Here is an 18,681-nt window from a genome sequence, read left to right on the forward strand (position 1 = left end):
AATTTTTTCAATTGTTTCTTTTGTTTCGATTTCATTAATTTCAGCTCTGATTTTAATTATTTCTTGCCTTCTACTTCTTTTGCTGTTGTTTTGCTCTTCTTTTTCTAGGACTTTGAAATGAAGTATGAGATCATTTATTTGTTGGTTTTTTCTTTTTTTGAGGAATGACCTCCAGGCGATTAATTTCCCTCTTAAAACTGCTTTCATTGTGTCCCATTGATTCCAATATGTTGTGTCTGTATTTTCATTTATCTCTAAGAATTTTTTGATTTCCTCCTTTATGTCTTCTGTAACCCATTGATCATTCAGTAACATATTGTTCATTTTCCCTGTGATGTAGGATTTTATCATTGATTTCCAGTTTCATTCCATTATGATCAGATAAAATGCATGGTATTATCTCAACCCCTTTATATTTACTGAGGGTTGCCCTATGGCATAATATATGGTCTATTTTTGAGAAGGATCCATGTGCTACTGAGAAAAAAGTATATCCACTTGATAATGGTTGATATATTCTATATATGTCGGTTAAGTCTAGGTTATTGATTGTGATATTGAGATCTATAGTTTCTTTATTCAACTTTTGTTTGGAGGATCTGTCCAATGGTGAGAGAAGTGTGTTGAAGTCACCCATAATTATTGTGTTGTGGTCTATTTGATTCTTGAACTTGAGGAGAGTTTATTTTATGAACATCGCAGCACCCTTATTTGGTGGATGAATATTGATAATTGTTATGTCTTGTTGGTGAATGGTTCCTTTTAACAGTATATAATGTCCTTCCTTATCCCTTTTGATTAACTTAGTCTTGAAGTCAATTTTATTCGATATGAGGATGGCCACCCCTGCTTGCTTACGAGGACTGTGTACATGGTATATTTTTTTCCCAACCTTTCACCTTCAGCCTGTGTATGTCTTGTCCAATCAGATGTGTCTCCTGGAGGCAGCATATTGTTGGATTTGTTTTTTTAATCCATGTTACCAGCCTATGTCGCTTTATTGGTGAGTTTTAGCCGTTAACATTTAGAGTTACTATTGATATATGGTTTGTACTTCCAGCCATGTTTGATTATTTATATATATATTTTTTAATTTGGTTTGTTTCTCCATGATTAGCTTTCCCCCCGCCCTCGGGCTTTACTGAGGTACTTCCCACTGTTGGTTTTGGTTATTGTTTTTCATTTCTTCCTCATGTAGTGTTTTGCTCAAGATGCTTTGCAATGCTGGTTTTCTGGCTGCAAATTCTTTTAACTTTTGTTTATCATGAAAGATTTTTATTTCGTTGTCGTACCTGAAGCTTAATTTTGCTGGATACAAAATTCTTGGTTGGCATCCATTGTCTTTCAGTGTTTAAATACGTTGTTCCAGAATCTTCTTGCTTTCAGCGTCTGTGATGAAAAATCCGTTGTTAACCTTATTGGTTTACCCCTGAATGTAATCTGCCTCCTTTCCCTTGTAGCTTTTAATATTTTCTGTTTGTTCTGTATATTGGATATCTTCATAACAATGTGTCTTTTCGTTGGTCTACCTGTGATTTTGTATGCTCGGTGTCCTGTATGCATCTACAATTTGTACATCTGTTTCCTTTTTTATTTCTGGAGAGTTTTCTATAATTATTTCATTCAACAGTTTGCTCATTCCCTTGGTTTGAACCTCTATACCTTCCTCTGTCCCGATGACTCTTAAGTTTGGTTTTTTTATGTTATCCCATATATCCTGGATGTTTTTCTCGTGATTTTTTTACCAGCCTTTCTGAGTTGGCTAGACTCTTTTCAAGTTGATATATTTTTTTCTTCATTATCTGATGTTCTGGCTTCTACTTGCTCCACTCTGTTAGTGATACTCTCATTTGAGTTTTTAATTTGGTTTATAGTTTCCTTCATTTCTAGAATTATTGTATGATTTTTTTTAATAATCTCTATCTCCTGATAAAGATGCTTATTTGCTTCTTATATCTGTTTATGTAATTCATTTTCAATGTGTTCTTTCATTGTTTGAATTTGCTGTCTCATATCCTCTGTAAGATTCCATTCCATGTGTCTAAGGTATTCCTTGAGTTCTTTATTTGACCATTTTTCTGATGCCTCTAGGTCCTCCTGAGTATTTAGGCTGTCCTGCATTGTTTGTACTCCTTTTCTTCCTTGCTTTTTCATGCTGCTCATGTTACTTCTTGTTCTGTTTGACTGCTGAGTTACTCTTTGCTCCTATAAATTTATTTGGTTTTGTATGTCTCTGGGGTCTCTCTTTTGTGATGGGAGACTATGACTAGAGATGATGAGTTTTGTTGCACTTTAATGCAGATTCATTCATTTCCTAAACTGTGTACAGATTCTGATGGCATATAGCGGTCTGTGGTTTGGTCTTGGGACTTATATTTAGGTCGAATGATGTGATGGTATTGAGGATGGTATCTCTTGGCAACCTTGGAGGGTTGCTCTACTGACGTGGGATATTAACAGGAGAATGGTCTGGAGTATTTGGGGGTAGCTAGGGACTTGGTAGCACCATATAACACCTCGGAACATTGACCTATACATATTTAGTAAATTACACATAAACAGCGTCGTGAAGCTTGGGAGGAAAGGTATTAGAAGGGAATGGAAGGGAAGAATTCACTGAAGAGAATGAGAGTAAACAGGTAGAATTCAAGGAAAGGGGAATAAGGAAATTGAAAAGAAATGAAAAGACAAAAGAAAAATTAGAAAATAAAAAAAGAAAAAAATAAAAAAAGTAAAAAAAAAAATAAAATAATTAAAAAAATAAAAATGGAAAAAAAACCCAAATTAAAAAATTTAAAAAATGTAGTCTTAGAGTTCCATTAACTTCTCTTCCAGTAGGTGGAGCTGTGCCCACCGGGCCAAGCGTCTCCTCTGAATTCGTGGGAACCAATCACTGTGCAGCAGCTCCTCCTCCCCAACTGGGTGGGTCTCCAATCCTGAGTGCCTAGGGCCTTTTCTTGTGTCTAGTCACTTCCCCACTTTTCCTCCAGCCAGGCTCCGCTCACCGGTGACGCTCACCACAATACTGGCTACACGCCAGGTCTGCTGCTCCCGGGAGCCCTATTTTCTTGAACGACTGTGCACACTCTCCCTGTTTGCCATTCCCTCAAACCCTAAGTTTGTGGAGCTTGGGGCTGAGAACCCTCAGCGTATTTTGCTTGCCCTCCGGTAGCCATGCCCCCGGTAGCTGGTGCAAGAGACCTCAGTTGTCAGCACTGGTGGGAGCGGTAGCCGGGGGCCCCGCGCCACTCCTGATTCCCTCGATCTGACTATCGCGCTCAGGGGAGAGCTGGGAGGGGCTCTTGAGGTTTCCCCGCCGTGTGGAGAGGGAAGGCTAGGGGGTTACACACCTGCCGCTGCCGGTTTCAATGAAGTTATCTCCTCCGCCACATTCTGGTGACGTCAGTTCTCTGCCATGGTGGTATCCCATGCGAATGGCGACAGTTCATTCCCCTTTGCCTGGTGACCGATGCAACGGGTAGGTCCTGACCGGCTCTCCCAAGCTCCGTCTCAATCCTGTAGCCACTGCCAATGAAGGCTCGGTTGGTATTAACCTCTGCAGGTTCAGAAGGGCCGACCCGTTGTTTCAGCGGGATCGTTTAGCGCTGAGTCACAGTGGTTTGTCTCAGGATAGGTTCTTGACATGGGTTATTTTAGGTACTTTAGGGATGATGAATTTTGATTTTTTAAAAATTATGCCTCTAGCTTTGTTGCTGTTAATTAATTCGTTGGAAATTTGTTATTTTAAAAAATAACTGAACGTTTTAAACTTCAAACTGTACGAGTTAATATTAAATATTTTTCAAGCATGAGCCAGGTTGTAGGAGTGCAGGTCTATGATCCTGTTCATTCTGGAGGTGGAGGGAAGAGGATAGCCATTTCAAGGCCAGGTTGGGCAATTTATTGCAACGCTTCTCAAAATAAAAACTAAAAAGGGCTGGACATATAGCTAAATGACAGAACATGCTAGGTTTAGTCCTCAGTACCACAAAAACGAATTCTTTCAGTGATGTGTAAATGTCAGAATAGACATATAATTTTACTAAATACTTGCATATATAAGCACGTACAGACACACCCTTGAGTCAGTGTAGTATAAAGTATAAGGATGTATCTTGTTTACTTTGTGCGTGATTTTGTGTCCATTTTGGTAAGTTAAAAAAAAAAAACTTCTAGAACATTATTTAAACTGAAATTCTTTTAAATTTATAAACTAAAATTCTTAGGAGCAAGGCCCATCTTTTCTCTTGCTTAGTAAAAGTAGCACTGTCTGTGTTCAGTTCATCATGGCTTAAAATAAAAGATAAAGAGAGTGGTCAAGGGGCAGGGAATGTACCAACATTGCAAAAAAATAAAATAAAATAAAGGAGAGAGAGAAAGGCAACATAAGGAGTGTTAAAAAGCAGGGTTCCTCCCATTCTTCCAAGAGCTAAATAGGAATTATTAGGCCAGGCACTGTATTAATTAGTAGGTAGTAAGTAAAGGAGATACAAAAGAATAATTGTAAAATAATTTAAAACTATGGAAGTAATGCTTATCAAGGGTTAGGTACTAAAAGGCAGTGGAAGGTATAAATCTTCAATAACTCAACATGTAGGATAACTTTATTTAAAGCTCTCTATATGTAGCTATGTATATATATATATTTTTTGCTTAAAAATTCTTAAATACCACTTAAGATTATTAATATGTGATTATATATAGATAGTAGAATTTATACATTTCCTATGCATAGTTTGTATATTACTATAAAATGAATAAATAAAAATTACTGTTAGTAATGATTTGATATTATGAAAGATGCATAATTTGTAGCACATGTGTAATTTAAATAATTAAATGCTTAGTTCAAACATTAGCTTAATTAATGAGACATATTAAAAAACATCCAACTTAGTTAATCAACTGTAATTGTTTGATTGCAGATTTTTTCCCACACTGATGGGCAGCTAACTGAGGTAGTGCTATCCAGTACAGTCAACTCTCAATATATGTGGTAATGGGAAACAGCAATGCATGGAGAAACCTAAAACAAAATATTTATACAAGTATCTTTCTGTCATCTGCTGTGGCCTGAGCATGTGCTTGGGTTCATGAGGGAGATTTGGGAGTGGGGCTTAGGCTTGCGAAGGAGCTCTGGAAGTCAGTATTACTGATTTCCTCAAGGAAATTGAGATATCCTATAAGAACCTGGTTTGGCACTGTGTGGCTGAAGTGTCTTGGGGGCAGCCTGCAGCATGTGAGATCAGCTTGGCAATAGCAGTAAGAAGGATGGGAAGACTTCCTAATAAGGAACCATTGAAGAATAGATGTTCAAGTCCTGCACATTGCAGTGATATTCATTGGTATGTTTTTTTGTTAATGTGCTCTGCAGCAAACAATAATAGTATTAACAGTGAGTAGACTTGCATTAGTTTAGATCATATTTGTTTGCTAGGTAAACATGTATTTTACTTGCCACAGGTGAGTGTTATTCTTGAGGCCTTTTCTGAATAAGTGTAAGCTTATTATCTTATAATTTATAACTTTAGAAACCCAGGATAAATTTGAATTATTATTTTTTTTACTATTAGAATTCTTACTAAATATCACTATTGAACCTATACTTCTAAAAATTTAACTTAATATGCTTTAGTATTATAATGTCAAAAATATCATGAAGGAAAAGGTAATAGAGACTGTGTTATTTGATTTAGGAAAACAGTAGCCATATTTTTTATTTAAAAAATAAATATTTAAAAAATATAAGAACTTCACTAAATTTTTTTTAAAAAAATATTTTTAGTTGTTTATTAACCTTTATTTTATTTATTTATATGCAGTGCTGAGAATTAAACCTAGTGCCTCACACATGCTAGGCAAGTGCTCTACCACTGAGCCACAACCCCAGCCCCACTAAATATTTTTTAAGACTGATATTTGACTGTGAGTTGATGAATATTGAAGCTGCAATAAGTATGGGGTGGTGATGTCCATTGTATTATTTTAATTTGAATACGCTTATATTTTCTATAAGGAAAAAGCTTTTATAAAATTGAGATAGGTGATTGCTGAAAACCTCAGAATTTTCTGGGCTAAATTCTCTACTTATTTATGGAATAGATTTAGTGCTTTCAAAGTTTTTATTCAAAGTCCAAATAAAACCACATACATTTTCTAAAGGCATATTTGATTCTATCCATAAGAACTACTATAGTTCAGACTGGTGTGGTAGTGAATGGTAAGAACAACATTAATAGGGCTGAGAATCTAGCAGAGTAGTAGAGTGCTTGCCTAGCATGTGCTAGGCCCTGTGTTCAAGACCTAGGACTGTAACAAACAACCAAACCAGCCAAATTAATACTTTTTGGTTTTCTTAGCCAGATATTTATATGTTACCTTTATTATTATGGACATTTAAAAAAAGTTGACTCCAAATATTTATTCTTAGGCAATCATTAGAGGATTTGATTTTCATGTGTATGTGGTATTGGGTATTGAACCCAGGGCCTTGGAAGCATTAATGTTGAGTCAGCTCTCGTGGAAAGTTTGAAAACAATTGCTATTGGAGAGTTAATAATGGAAGGAACAAGCAAATGAATCATTTCTTTCTACAGTTTTGAATATTAACTAGAGCAGTTTTGCCATTAAGGGGACATTTGACAATGTCAAACATTTTTGATTTTTATATCTGGAGGTGGAAGGCATGCTTACAGGTGTCTGCCTGGATGGTTTACATCCTACATTGTTCAGGAAAGCCTTCCCACAGCAAAGAATAATTGGTTATAGAATGTCAATTGAAGTTTAATTTGCTGTAAGGTTTAAATTCTATTGTAGTTTGTCAGGTTTGCATTCTTATGTTTTCATATCTGAATAAGTTAAGTGTGTTTCTAAAAACTAGGGAGAGCAAAATCAATATCTACAAGAGTATTAACTTCTCTGATGAATTTTCTCTTATTGATCTGACAAGACCAATTACATAAAAAAGTGTTATACATTGTTTTTATCTTGAAGAACATTTGCTAGTAAGCAATGAAATTATTTTCCTAGCCCATATTTTAATCATTCAGGATGACTTATTAAACTTTATTCATCTTCAATCTTTATTCAATCTCTGAAGTTTAAAAATTAAGTCAATATTAATGTCACTAATGCAAGTTTTTCTGTACTGTGCTAGTTCCCTCAAGTAGATGACAAGGAAAGCAAATCTTGTAGTTTACCTATTTATTTTTATGTGGTGCTGAGAATCAAACCCAGGGTCTTGCACAGAAAGAGTTCAGAGACTTATTGCTTCTGGAACAGTCTGTTTCTTGTAAGATCTCTTGGTTGTAGAGAAATGGAAGTCTTTCAATGTGTTTCAAGCTTCATACCTGAGACAGTTTAGAAGGATAAATGATTAGTATGCACTTTTCTTTAAGTGATATTTAATAATGTCAGAATGCTTATCATTGTTTTCATTGTTACTTCTTGAAGTAGGACTGGGGAGAACTTTGGGGGAAAAAAAGTGACCATTAATTGCTGCTTGAGCCAGAAATGGTGGTAAAGAGATGTGACTAGTTTTAGTCAAGTCTTTTGCAGACTCTAATTGCAACCTGCAGGAGAAAAATGCATTTTATGTGGTATTCAGTGCATATTTCGCATATGTATTTATTTATATAACAAACATGTTTAAAGAAACGGTACTTAACCTTACTGTGTGTACTTGCAGTGTTATGTTTCTGTTGCATTTCATTTAAAGTAATTGCTGCTTATGTACCACTAACTTGCAACTAGCAGTTAAAAAAGTGATGCTTTAATAAATTAATTATCTGAGAAATTTACCCTTTGTTAGCAAATACAATACTGTAAAGTAAAATACATTGTCATTTGTACTAAATGTTGTTCTGTAATTTAATAAGTACAGATAAATTAATGAAATGTTTGGTAAGCCTTATGTCATGATAAAATATAGGCAAACTTAAGTTTTACTATTAAATTGACTTTTTAGCATGTATTTATATTTTAGCTCTGTCTCTTTTTAAATGAAAATATATTTAAGCATTAATACAAATTTTGCTAATAAGTTATTTAAAAACATAACTGATAAATCATTTGGGCTCTCATCATTTTATAAGACTAAATCTTAATGGAGAGTGAAACATGGCATGCTCTAATTCAGGGTTGGCAAACTTTTCCTGTAAAGAGGCCAGCTAATAACATATTTTGAGATTTTGTTTGCCAGAAGTTCTTTGTTGTGATTACTTATCTTCTATTGTAGTGTAGAAGTAGCCACAGGAAAGTCAGCAAGTAGGCAGTGTGTCTGTATTCTAATAAAATTACAGAAACTGGGGCTGGAGCTGGGGCTCAGCAGTAGTGCACTTGTCTGGCATGTGGGAGGCACTGGGTTTGATTCTCTCCACCTCATATAAATAAATGAAGGTCTATCAGCAAATGAAAACAAATTTAAAAAACATTACAGAAACTGTAATTTGAATTTCGTATAATTTTCACATCAGGACATTTTCTTCTTCTTTTTTAAAGTCATTAAAATATGTAAACACTACTCTTAGCTTGTGGGCTATAAAATTAGGTGGTAAGCCAGATTTGGCCTGTGGAGTGTGGTTTGCTAACCTTTGCAGTAGCCTAAAATTGAGAAAAATCCATAAAGGAGAAAATTTAACAAGTGAATAAAAACAGCAGTGTTAAATCTTTGGGTATTTGTATTTTGGTTTTTGATATCAGAGCATACATTTTTGTGTTGTCTATTTTTTTAATATTATATCTTGCAGACAGTTGATATTCATAAAGAGAAAGTTGCAAGAAGAGAAATTGGCATTTTGACTACCAATAAAAACACTTCAAGGACACATAAGATTATTGCTCCAGCCAATCTTGAGCGACCAGTTCGTTATATTAGAAAACCTATTGATTATACAATTCTGGATGACATTGGGCATGGGGTAAAGGTAAGTATAGTTTTTTTGTCAACCAACTCTTTAGGAAATTAAACATTTATCTTTCCTTTAGAGAGGACCAACTCTTGACCCAGTTGTGGTCGTAAGGATTCCTTACTACTATAACTATTTTATCCTTCTTGCTTTTTCTCTTAGTGCTATATTCTCTAGTTTTGAATGGTCATCTTTGAATAAATTGAATTTGCTTAATCAATTATGGTAATATTTCATTCAGATGGATCAATGTGGTAGAATCTTTATTAATCTTTTAATGATTTACTATTACTGATTAAAAATAATTAAAGATGCTATTAAAGTATTTAGTTTATCCCAAAAATTTATCAGCAGACTTTTGGCATTAGTTTTTGGAAACAACCCATTAATGACATGTGCTTTGTTTTTTTCCCTAGTATAATTTTATCTCAGTGTTTTGGGTGAGAATAGTGTAGATAAAATAATACGTGAATTAATTTTTCCACTGCTTTTGAGTATGTAGCCATCGCATATTTTGCCTATCTTTCAAGATGTATTAGAGTACCTTGGATGTATATCAAGTGCCATGGTCAAAACTGAGGAGGACTGGGAATGTAGCTCAGTGGTAGAACATGCACTTTGCCTGTGTAAGGCCCTGGATTTGATCCCCAGTACTGCAAAATCTTTCACACACACACACACACACACACACACACGAATGAAAGAAAACCAAAAAACACCAGCAACAATAGAATAGCATGTGGATTTCTTTTAAATTGGTATTTGTACTTAAAACATTTAGAGCCTCAGCTAAGTATTAAAATTTATATTTAACAGGGATTTAAAAGATAATGAATTGGGCTAGGGTTGTGGCTTAGTGGTAGAGCGCTCGCCTAGCACATGTGAAGCACTGGGTTCAATCCTCAGCACTACATTAAAAATAAAAATAAAGGTATTATGTCCACCTACAACTAAAAAATAAACATTAAAAAAAGACAATCACTTATCAAATATGACTTTGAGTATATATGGATATATGCCTATAGTGAAACTCTATAGTTCATGCAGTTGGTAATATAAACATATATATATATATATATATATATATATATATATATATATTAATATAAANTATATACATATATATATATATATATATATATTTTTAATATATAGTTTTTAGTTGTAGTTGTCAATACCTTTATTTTATTTTATTTTTATGTGGTGCTGAGAATCAAACCCCAGGGTCTTGCACGTGCTAGGCGAGTGCTCTAGCTGAGCCACAACCCCAACCCCAAATATATATAAACATATTTTAAAAAATACATCTATACTTTTATGGACATAAGTCAGTTAAATATAAATTTTATGTAAATTTAGGTACAAATTTAGTTTTAAAATATTTTCCTTCAGAGTTTTGAAAATATTATTATCTGGAATTTGATATTTATTTTTATAATTGATATCTATATGCATCTTAATTCCTAATTAGAACATTTTGAAATAGGATATGCAATTGAATGGTTAATTAATAACTGAAATTTATTCTAACTTGGGAAAACTTATTCAATGCTAACAACTTCTAATAGACTGTTTTAGGATACTGCCAGAATCTAATGCCAAAAGACACTTGGAATGCAACAAATTTACATTTGTGCTTGTCTATTTATATAATTAAAAGGTGATTTCCTTCCAGTGATTTTTGTTTACTCTTCAAAGTAAAATGTTATTTTTTTAGGACTTTGTAGTCCCTTCATTGTATTTTAGTGTTCAAGGATCACTAATTTGAATAAATCTTTAATGAAATTAAGTTTTTGATGAAAATAATGTTTTAAATAATTTCATCAAAGAAACTCTTGTTCATGACACATTCTGCTTTAACCACTCTTTCTATGATCTACTGAAACATTATTTTGTTAATGCTGAATGCTTAACTTGTTTTTCTGTTTTTTTTCCTTTCTCTTCACATCCTGAAGTTCCAACTAACCTTTCAATGCTTTTTTTCCTTACCTCTTTTATTTGCTCCATTTATGCATTAAGTGGTTGCTTAGATTTAAGGTAAGAGATTCCAGGGCTGGATTTCCATTCTTTGTTCTTATGTAGAATATTACATATGGGGAGTAAAAAGATATTTGGTGCCTGGCCTTTTAAAACAAACAAAAAAAAATAAAAATAAAAAAAAATACCTGTTTATTTTGTCATGCAGCTTTGTATATGTCTTCATGTTACTTGAGGTTAGATATTTTGTCTGTTTCCTTCACTGCTTTATACTTTGTGTCTAGAATAGTGCCTGACAGACATCAGGTGCTTAGTAAGTATCTGTTGAATGAATGGTTATTTTGTAACATTATTATATTTTGTGAAACTGAAATGTAAGCTACTCTATCATAAAATGTTGTTAGGAAATAAAATTAGCTGGATTTTTTAAGTGTAAAAATTTGTTATGGATTGGAGGGCCAACATATGTGTTGTATTTAAACCTCCCCCTGTGTAATAGCCTTTTTATTCTATAAATGGTGTGCTTTACTATATACCTTTTGGACAATCTGTTATTTTCTGATTATTAATTAATATAAAGAAACTGAGAAGCACAAAATATTCAGTGTTATGTGTTTAAGTTGCAGTATCATGTATCTTACAAAAAATGTCTTTTTTCAAATAACTGTATAAAATATGTATTTTGATATAAGTTCACTTTAAGAGTTTTTAAAGGTGAATATTGATTGTATATAAAACAGCAAAACTCATGGTAATATTTAACAAATTACAAATTAAAAATTTGAGATAGGGACTGGGCATATTATTGAGTGATAGAGGACTTGGCTAGCGTGTGTGAAGTCCTGGGTTTGATTCCCAGCACTAGGGGGAAAAAAGTAATTTAATTAGAGATATATTCCTGTTGTGATTTGTTTCAGTAACATTTTATTATTTTGGAGGATTAATGTTAAAATAATTCAACTATATTCAGGAATCTGTCAAATAAAATGTTTAAAAATTTTTTTGTAGTTGCAGATGGACAGCATGTCTTTATTTTATTTGTTTATTTTTATGTGGTGCTAAGTATTTAACTTAGTGCCTCACACATGCTAGGCAAGTGCTCTGTCACTGAGCTGTAGCCCGAGCCCCCAAATAAAATGTTAATAAAATGATTTTCACTGGGCTGGGGTTATGGCTCAGCAGTAGCGCACTTGCCTGGAATGTGTGAGGCACTGGGTTTGAGTCTCAGCACCACATATAAATAAATTAATTAAATAAATAAAGGTCAATCAACAAATATTAAAAAAATGATTTTCACCACAATGTTTCTCTTAGTTATTTTTAAATTTTTTAATAGTTTTATTTTGTTTATTTTTATGTGGTGCTGAGGATCGAACCCAGGGCTTTGAACATGCTCGGCAAGCACTGTACCACTGAGCCACAACCCCAGCCCCCTCTTATTTATTAAACCAAACTTTATAATATCTTTTCAAGTATTTTTTCTGACATCCTGTTGTTTCCATGTCTTCAGCATAGTCAGTGGTAACCATTAGACAAGATGATTGAGTCCTGAGTCATTAACTAGTGTTAACTATGGTCACAGAAATTTCACCTGGTTATGGTAGATAAGGCTGACTAGAGGAGCCCAGGCAGATGTATACCTTGTGTTATTGATGGGCGTTGACTTTGAACCCTCAGGTTAGGTGAATTAGGTATGTGGAATTGTGGGGAGATTCTGATTTCCTTATAAATGGGAAGACCCAAAAGCAGGGTATGTGACCGTCTTCATCCTTTTCCTCTAATGGCTGGCTTTAAATTTTGGTTATTAATGTGTTAACTTCCAAAGTGATAGAGATACACAGAAGTATTAACTGAAGAAAACACAGAAATAGATCCTTTACCTGTAAGATTTAGATCAGTTGTCTAACTTGCTATGCCATGCTTGTTTCCCACTGTGATTCCTTCTTAAACTTCCTGAGTTCGGGGTCTGTTCCCATGTAGGAGACAGGTCCAACTGAGAGGCTCCTAGAAAGGTGCAACAAAGAATTATACTTAGATGACATCCCTTAACATCACATTTAGATAGTAACATCTTTTGCTCTTTGCACCAAAAAGCTCTACTCTAGGAATCCAAAGAATTATGCACTGAATTGGAATATAGTGGAGAATAATGCTGGACAGAGAATGAAGGTTCAGAGGTACTTGACAAGTTTTATCCCATCCTCTATTCCATATACAGACATAACCTACACATGTTCCTCTTTGTATTTAAAAAAAGTTTTTTTTTGGAACTAGGGGTTGAACCCAGGGCTTTGCAAATGCAAGGCAGATGCTTTGCCACTGAGCTACGTCCCAGCCCGAAAAATTTTGTATTTTTTAGTTTTTTTAAGATGGATGCAATATCTTTAATTTACATTTATGTGGTGCTAAGGATCGAACCCAGTGCCTCGTGCATGCTAGATGAGTACTCTACCACTGAGCCACAACCCCAGCCCCTTCTCTTTGTATTTTTAAATCAGATTTTTTTCTTTGTGGTGATGAGATTGAACCCAAGGCCTTGGCATGCTAAGTGCACTTTTATTTTTTTAAGTGGTGCATTAAAATTATACATAATAGTGGGATCATAATGCCATGTTCATATATGCACCTAATTGATTATTGTTATTCCTCAGTACCTTCCCTTACCCTTTCCTCCTTCCTTCCTGGATCTGCTTGCCCTACTTAACTGATCTCCCTTCTCTTGTTACTGTTATTTTAATTAGTGCATTTTCTCACATATATATGTGAGATTCATTGCAGTATAGAGTATATGTACACAATTTGGCAGATTTGTTCCCTAGTACTTCCCCATGCACTTCCCTCCTCCCCCTCTCTCAATCCCCTTGCTCTCCTCTATTCCTTTTCTTTTTTAATTTAATAGTGTAGCTCAGTTATTTCTCTCTGAAACTTTCTAACAATTTCTTCGCATATTGGTATTTCTTTTTTGTTTGATTTCTATAGAATTTGTAAACATTTCTTTTTGTTTTAAATATATTAGTGATATTTATTACTTTTATAGACCATTGTATTCCCCAGACTCTCTCCTTTATCTATAGGCCTGTATTCTTATACATAATAGTCTGGTAGGTGATTGATAAAATGAGGGATATATCACATATTATTTTAGAATACATCTACTTCTGACCTATTGCAGTAGATCATCTGTCAATAGGAGGTGATGACTTCTGTGAAGTAGAGATAATTGGCTGACCAGCTTTAGAAATAATGCTTTAGAAGTAATCCTGAAGTTCAGAGAATGCTAGAAAACCCTGCCATTTTAAATCAAAATTATATGGCCATACATTACTTAATAATAGGGATATATATATATGCCATTAGGTAATTTTGTCATTGAGTGAACATCATGGAGTATACTTACACCAACTGAGGGCAGTCAGTTATTGAGTGAAACATTGTTATGTATTACATAACCATGATATATCAACATTCAGGAGGTATTGAATGCACCAGAAGAATATAGCAGGAAAGCTGGGAGTACTGTAGAAATATTAAGGTATAATAAGTGACCTGATGTGTAGAGATCTCCAAACCTTATGAGACCCGATTTTTGGTAATAGAGGAACTCATACCTTCAATATCATTTGCATTCCTTTATCATAAGCCTAGAGGAAGGTATTGAGGAATGGCCAAGCATTAATCTTCATGACCTAAATGAAATATTTCTTCAGTTTTGAAGGTGTCTCTCCAGTAAGGGGGGCGGGGAAGAAGAAGAAGCTTTTCCTGCTGTTCCTCCTTGTGCCTAATACTTTCTTCACTTATGTCACAGGGATTTTTTGCTTTTTGGAATAAATAATACAATATTTGGAATACATAATACAATTATTGTTGTCAGCCAGTATAAAGATTCATTCCAATTCACAAATAAAACTTTGAAAAGTATAACGAACACTACTGTTCCTGATTCAGGACCATTAACTAGACATTTATGTGCCAGATGATAATTTTGCTATATCCCCTCATCCTGGATGCCCTTCTGGGGTCTTGCTATATTGTCCAGGCTAGACTCAAACTCCTTGGCTCAGGTGATTCTCCCACCTCAGCCTCCCAAGTAGATGGGTTTACAGGTTTGCATCACCATACTTGGCCTTTTAAAAAATATTTTTAAAAAATATTTCATTAAAAAAAAATATTTCAAGACTAATTACCATTATGAAGCAGCTCTAGTCTTGCTTTGTCTTTGTTCAGAGTTGTTGGTGTAAGCATATGTACATACACATACAAATGTTGAAGTTCACCTCTATCAACACATAATGTAGTCAAGTGTTTTGCTTAATTATAACACATGTTCTCCTTTTACACAGAAATTGTTTTGTTTGGCATTTATCTATCTATCTATCTATCATTTATTTATTTATGGTACAGGGGATTGAACTCAAGGGTACTTAAACACTGAGCCACATTCCCAGCCCTTTTTTTTGTATTTTATTTAGAGACAGGGTCTCGCTGGGTTGCTTAGGGCCTTGCTAAGTTGCTGAGGCTGTCCTTGAACTTGCGATCCTCCTGCCTCAGCCTCCCAAGCCACTGGGATTACTGGTATGTGCCACTGTGCCCGGCTTCTTTTGGCATTTATTTTTGTTCTATTTCTTTAATGTAGGTGGCAGTGTTTATATTCCGTGTGGTGTAATTATTGTTTAAATTAGCACAGAAATATTTTTCACAAAGAAAATGATTTTTGGAAAATATTGCAAACTCTTTCAGCTTGTTTGAAAAATAATACAGTATCAATGAAGTATAAAATTAGACTAGATTTTACTCAGCATCTTTTTGGTTCCTTAAGTGATTTAAGTTACTCATCTAACCCATTAATCAATCAAGTACAATCATTTGAGGATTCTATGGATTATAAAATATATTGAGTTTTGTTTGTTTAGATGTCCACCAGACTTTAATTTATGGATTGTTAATTTGCATCTATTTTTGGAGCAGGTTCTAAAGATACTGCAATTTTAAACAAAAACACTCATATACCAAATCCTAAAACAAATCAAATAGGAAAGTTATTTTCAAGTATTTTTGCTATCCCATGTATAGAATAAAATTCTTTTTTTTTTTTTTTTTACTCCTTTTCTATTCTTGCTCCTTTTCCTTCCTGTTTCTAGCAGATTGATTTATAGTTTAGTGCTTGGTTCACTTCTCCCTCATCACTTATAACTTTGGGTTTTATGTTGTTTAAGGTTGAGCTTAAAGGACTTTGGTTACTACTCTTTAAAATCTTGTGGTATCATTGAATGAAGATCTACAGTTTTAAAAGCTATATTGGTTATTTGTGAGATTATTCCTAAAATTTTCCTCAAATGTAGATTGATTAAAAAAAAAACCTTTTAGCATTTTCATTGTAAGATATAATTAGTATGCCCTCTGCTTTTTAATGAGGGGGAGAGAAAGGATAAGTTAATTTTTATTCTTACTTGATAATTGTTTTGTATTTATGGTTTAAAAGCGGCAACAAAAGGATTACAGATAAATGCTTCACTTTAATAATATTGATATTTCAAGGTATCATTTGTCATTAAAGATTGTTTTAACATCACACACAACTTGTTCACTGGGCTATTCATTTGAAGAATTTGTTTCTTGATATGTTATTTCTTGCCTACTCAGATAACAAAGTAGTATTTTAGAACTAAAAAATATCACCCAGGCCAGAGTTGATTTTGACAGCCTTGATACATCAGTATGCAATTATGATTTGTTTTTTTAAAATTTACATTTTAAAATTGAAATTATAAATGTATTCTGACTTCATTGATATAATATCTTATAGCTTCATTTTACAAATGCAATTTGAATACTCAAAATATATTTTTATTAGAAAGTTAAAATGTTTTTTTTTTTTTTTGAAGTGTGTTTTAAAGCCAGCAGTTTATAATATTAGAAGATTAAAATAGGGTCAGGTGCCCATTGTGGGCATTAACTTAACCTATTGGTAGTCTCAAACAACTTGAGATTGCATTTGAATTGAATTTGTGAATAACTTCTGTTAGTTCTTTGTAAGATATTCAGATTGCTAGAAATTTCTCTTTTTCCTTTGGTGACATTCGTTTTTCCCAGATTATCCATGTTTTCTATACTTTTATGTTCAATTGAGAATAGAATAGTAAGTAGAGTCATGGTCCAACTCTGATAAAGGACTATATCACACCTTCTTATGCCTGAATTAACCTTTAGTTTGGGCCTGAGTGGCCAAATTCCCATTGGAAGCAGGATACTACCAGTGGCCCTTTGTGCTACTCATAGTTGAATGAAAAACCTCGGTCCTAACTTTCTGGTTCAGATGTTTGGGAATATGCCTTAATTTCTAGCAGTTGTCAGGTAGGTCATTTCCTCATAATAGAACATTAAAGAAATTCGAATTGTGAGGGTGATCTGCAACTTTAAAAAACTAAAGTTTTTTAAAGTTTTCTATATATCATACAATTTATTTTATATCCTCTAATTACAGTGGATCATATGCATAGTTGGGTATTTTTAGTTGGGAAACTTTTTGTTTTATGTAGTTACTGTCTAAAGGAAGCTAACTAAAAAATAAGGAATTACTTGAAGAATTTATTGTTTCTGATTGTTATTTTTTATTAAAAGTAAAAATTTAATAGCAGTTTCTTCAGTTGAATGTAACATCATATAATCTAACCAGTGATCTGTTGGTGTGATGGCCTAATGGCAAATAAATTCTTTGCATACAAGTTTATAATCATTTGAAAATCATGTTAGGAAGAGTCCTTTGAGTACAACTGTAGAATAATAGTAGATTAGAAATTGCATATGAAATGCATGGCCTCTAATTTTTTTCCTGTATTTAAACCTTCCCTTCCTTTGTTAAATAGCATAGCATTATTTCCCCCCAGTACTTTATTTCACTGCATGCAAGTTAAGTTGAGTTTTCCTCGAAATTTTTTAGGTGAGTACCCAGAATATGAAGATGGGTGGGCTGCCACGTACAACACCTCCAACTCAGAAACCCCCCAGTCCCCCTATGTCAGGGAAAGGGACACTTGGGTGAGTATATAACTAAGTATAATAGAAAATAATTTCATGCAGTGTTGTGTTAAAAATGATTTTTTAAAAAATATTTACAAAAAAAGATTTTTCCCCAGGATTATTTCTTGGGTTTGTAATTTTTCCCTTTTTCTGGGAAGCACATCTTTATACATTAAAGATATTTGGTTAGAAATTATTTTTCTAATGAATTTTAAATTGAGATTTTTTTTTTTTTTAAATAGTGCTGGGGATCAAACCCAGGGCTTCAAATGCTGGGTAAGCACTCTACCACTGAGCTATAGCCCAGCTCCTGTAAATTGCCATCTTAATCATTATACTTTTTGTTTTTCCAGAAATATTTTGCAGTCCTTTTGTATTATAGTTGTATTGGATTACCCTTCCCAAGAAGGCTGTATAGATTATAAAATTCAATATACCTTGTTATGATACTGTTGAGTTTTGATTTAGAGCTATAGAATTGGGCTCTGGATTTAACTTTTGGCAAAATGGTCAATTAATGGAAAAGCTTGCCTTTTTTCTTCTGTAACATCATAATACAAGCTTAGTTATCATGATTGAGATTTATGATCAGGTGGGCATAAAATATAGCCCAGAAGACAGTTGGCTAAAGTTCTGGCTTGCTGCTTGCCCTGTGGTCCTTTATATTCAGTCTCTCAACAATTCAGTTTTTTCATCTGTAAAAGGGGGTAATATTTATCTTCTGTTATCTTTTCAGGGTCACTATACCACAAATTGGATTTTTTAAAATATATAATACAAA

The 18,681-nt window shown here is 33.7% G+C and overlaps 1 protein-coding gene across 29 annotated transcripts in view; it reads left to right on the forward strand.

Moving 5' to 3' along the window:
* Abi2 (abl interactor 2) overlaps positions 1-18,681 on the forward strand; it is a 98,039-nt gene that overhangs the window by 30,774 nt on the left and 48,584 nt on the right. For 15 of the 29 annotated variants that reach the window (XM_048808362.1, XM_048808370.1, XM_048808354.1 and 12 more), the window contains exons 2-3: positions 8,748-8,924; positions 17,821-17,918. In XM_048808362.1, the coding sequence (XP_048664319.1) occupies positions 8,748-8,924; positions 17,821-17,918 (275 nt within the window). Of the gene's footprint in view, positions 1-8,747; positions 8,925-10,925; positions 10,944-17,820; positions 17,919-18,681 lie in introns of all 29 variants that reach the window. The other 14 variants (XM_048808361.1, XM_048808367.1, XM_048808352.1 and 11 more) reach the window with 1 other exon arrangement.

This window comes from Marmota marmota, unplaced genomic scaffold (genome assembly GCF_001458135.2).
Source record: "Marmota marmota marmota unplaced genomic scaffold, marMar, whole genome shotgun sequence".
Taxonomy (NCBI): domain Eukaryota; kingdom Metazoa; phylum Chordata; class Mammalia; order Rodentia; family Sciuridae; genus Marmota; species Marmota marmota.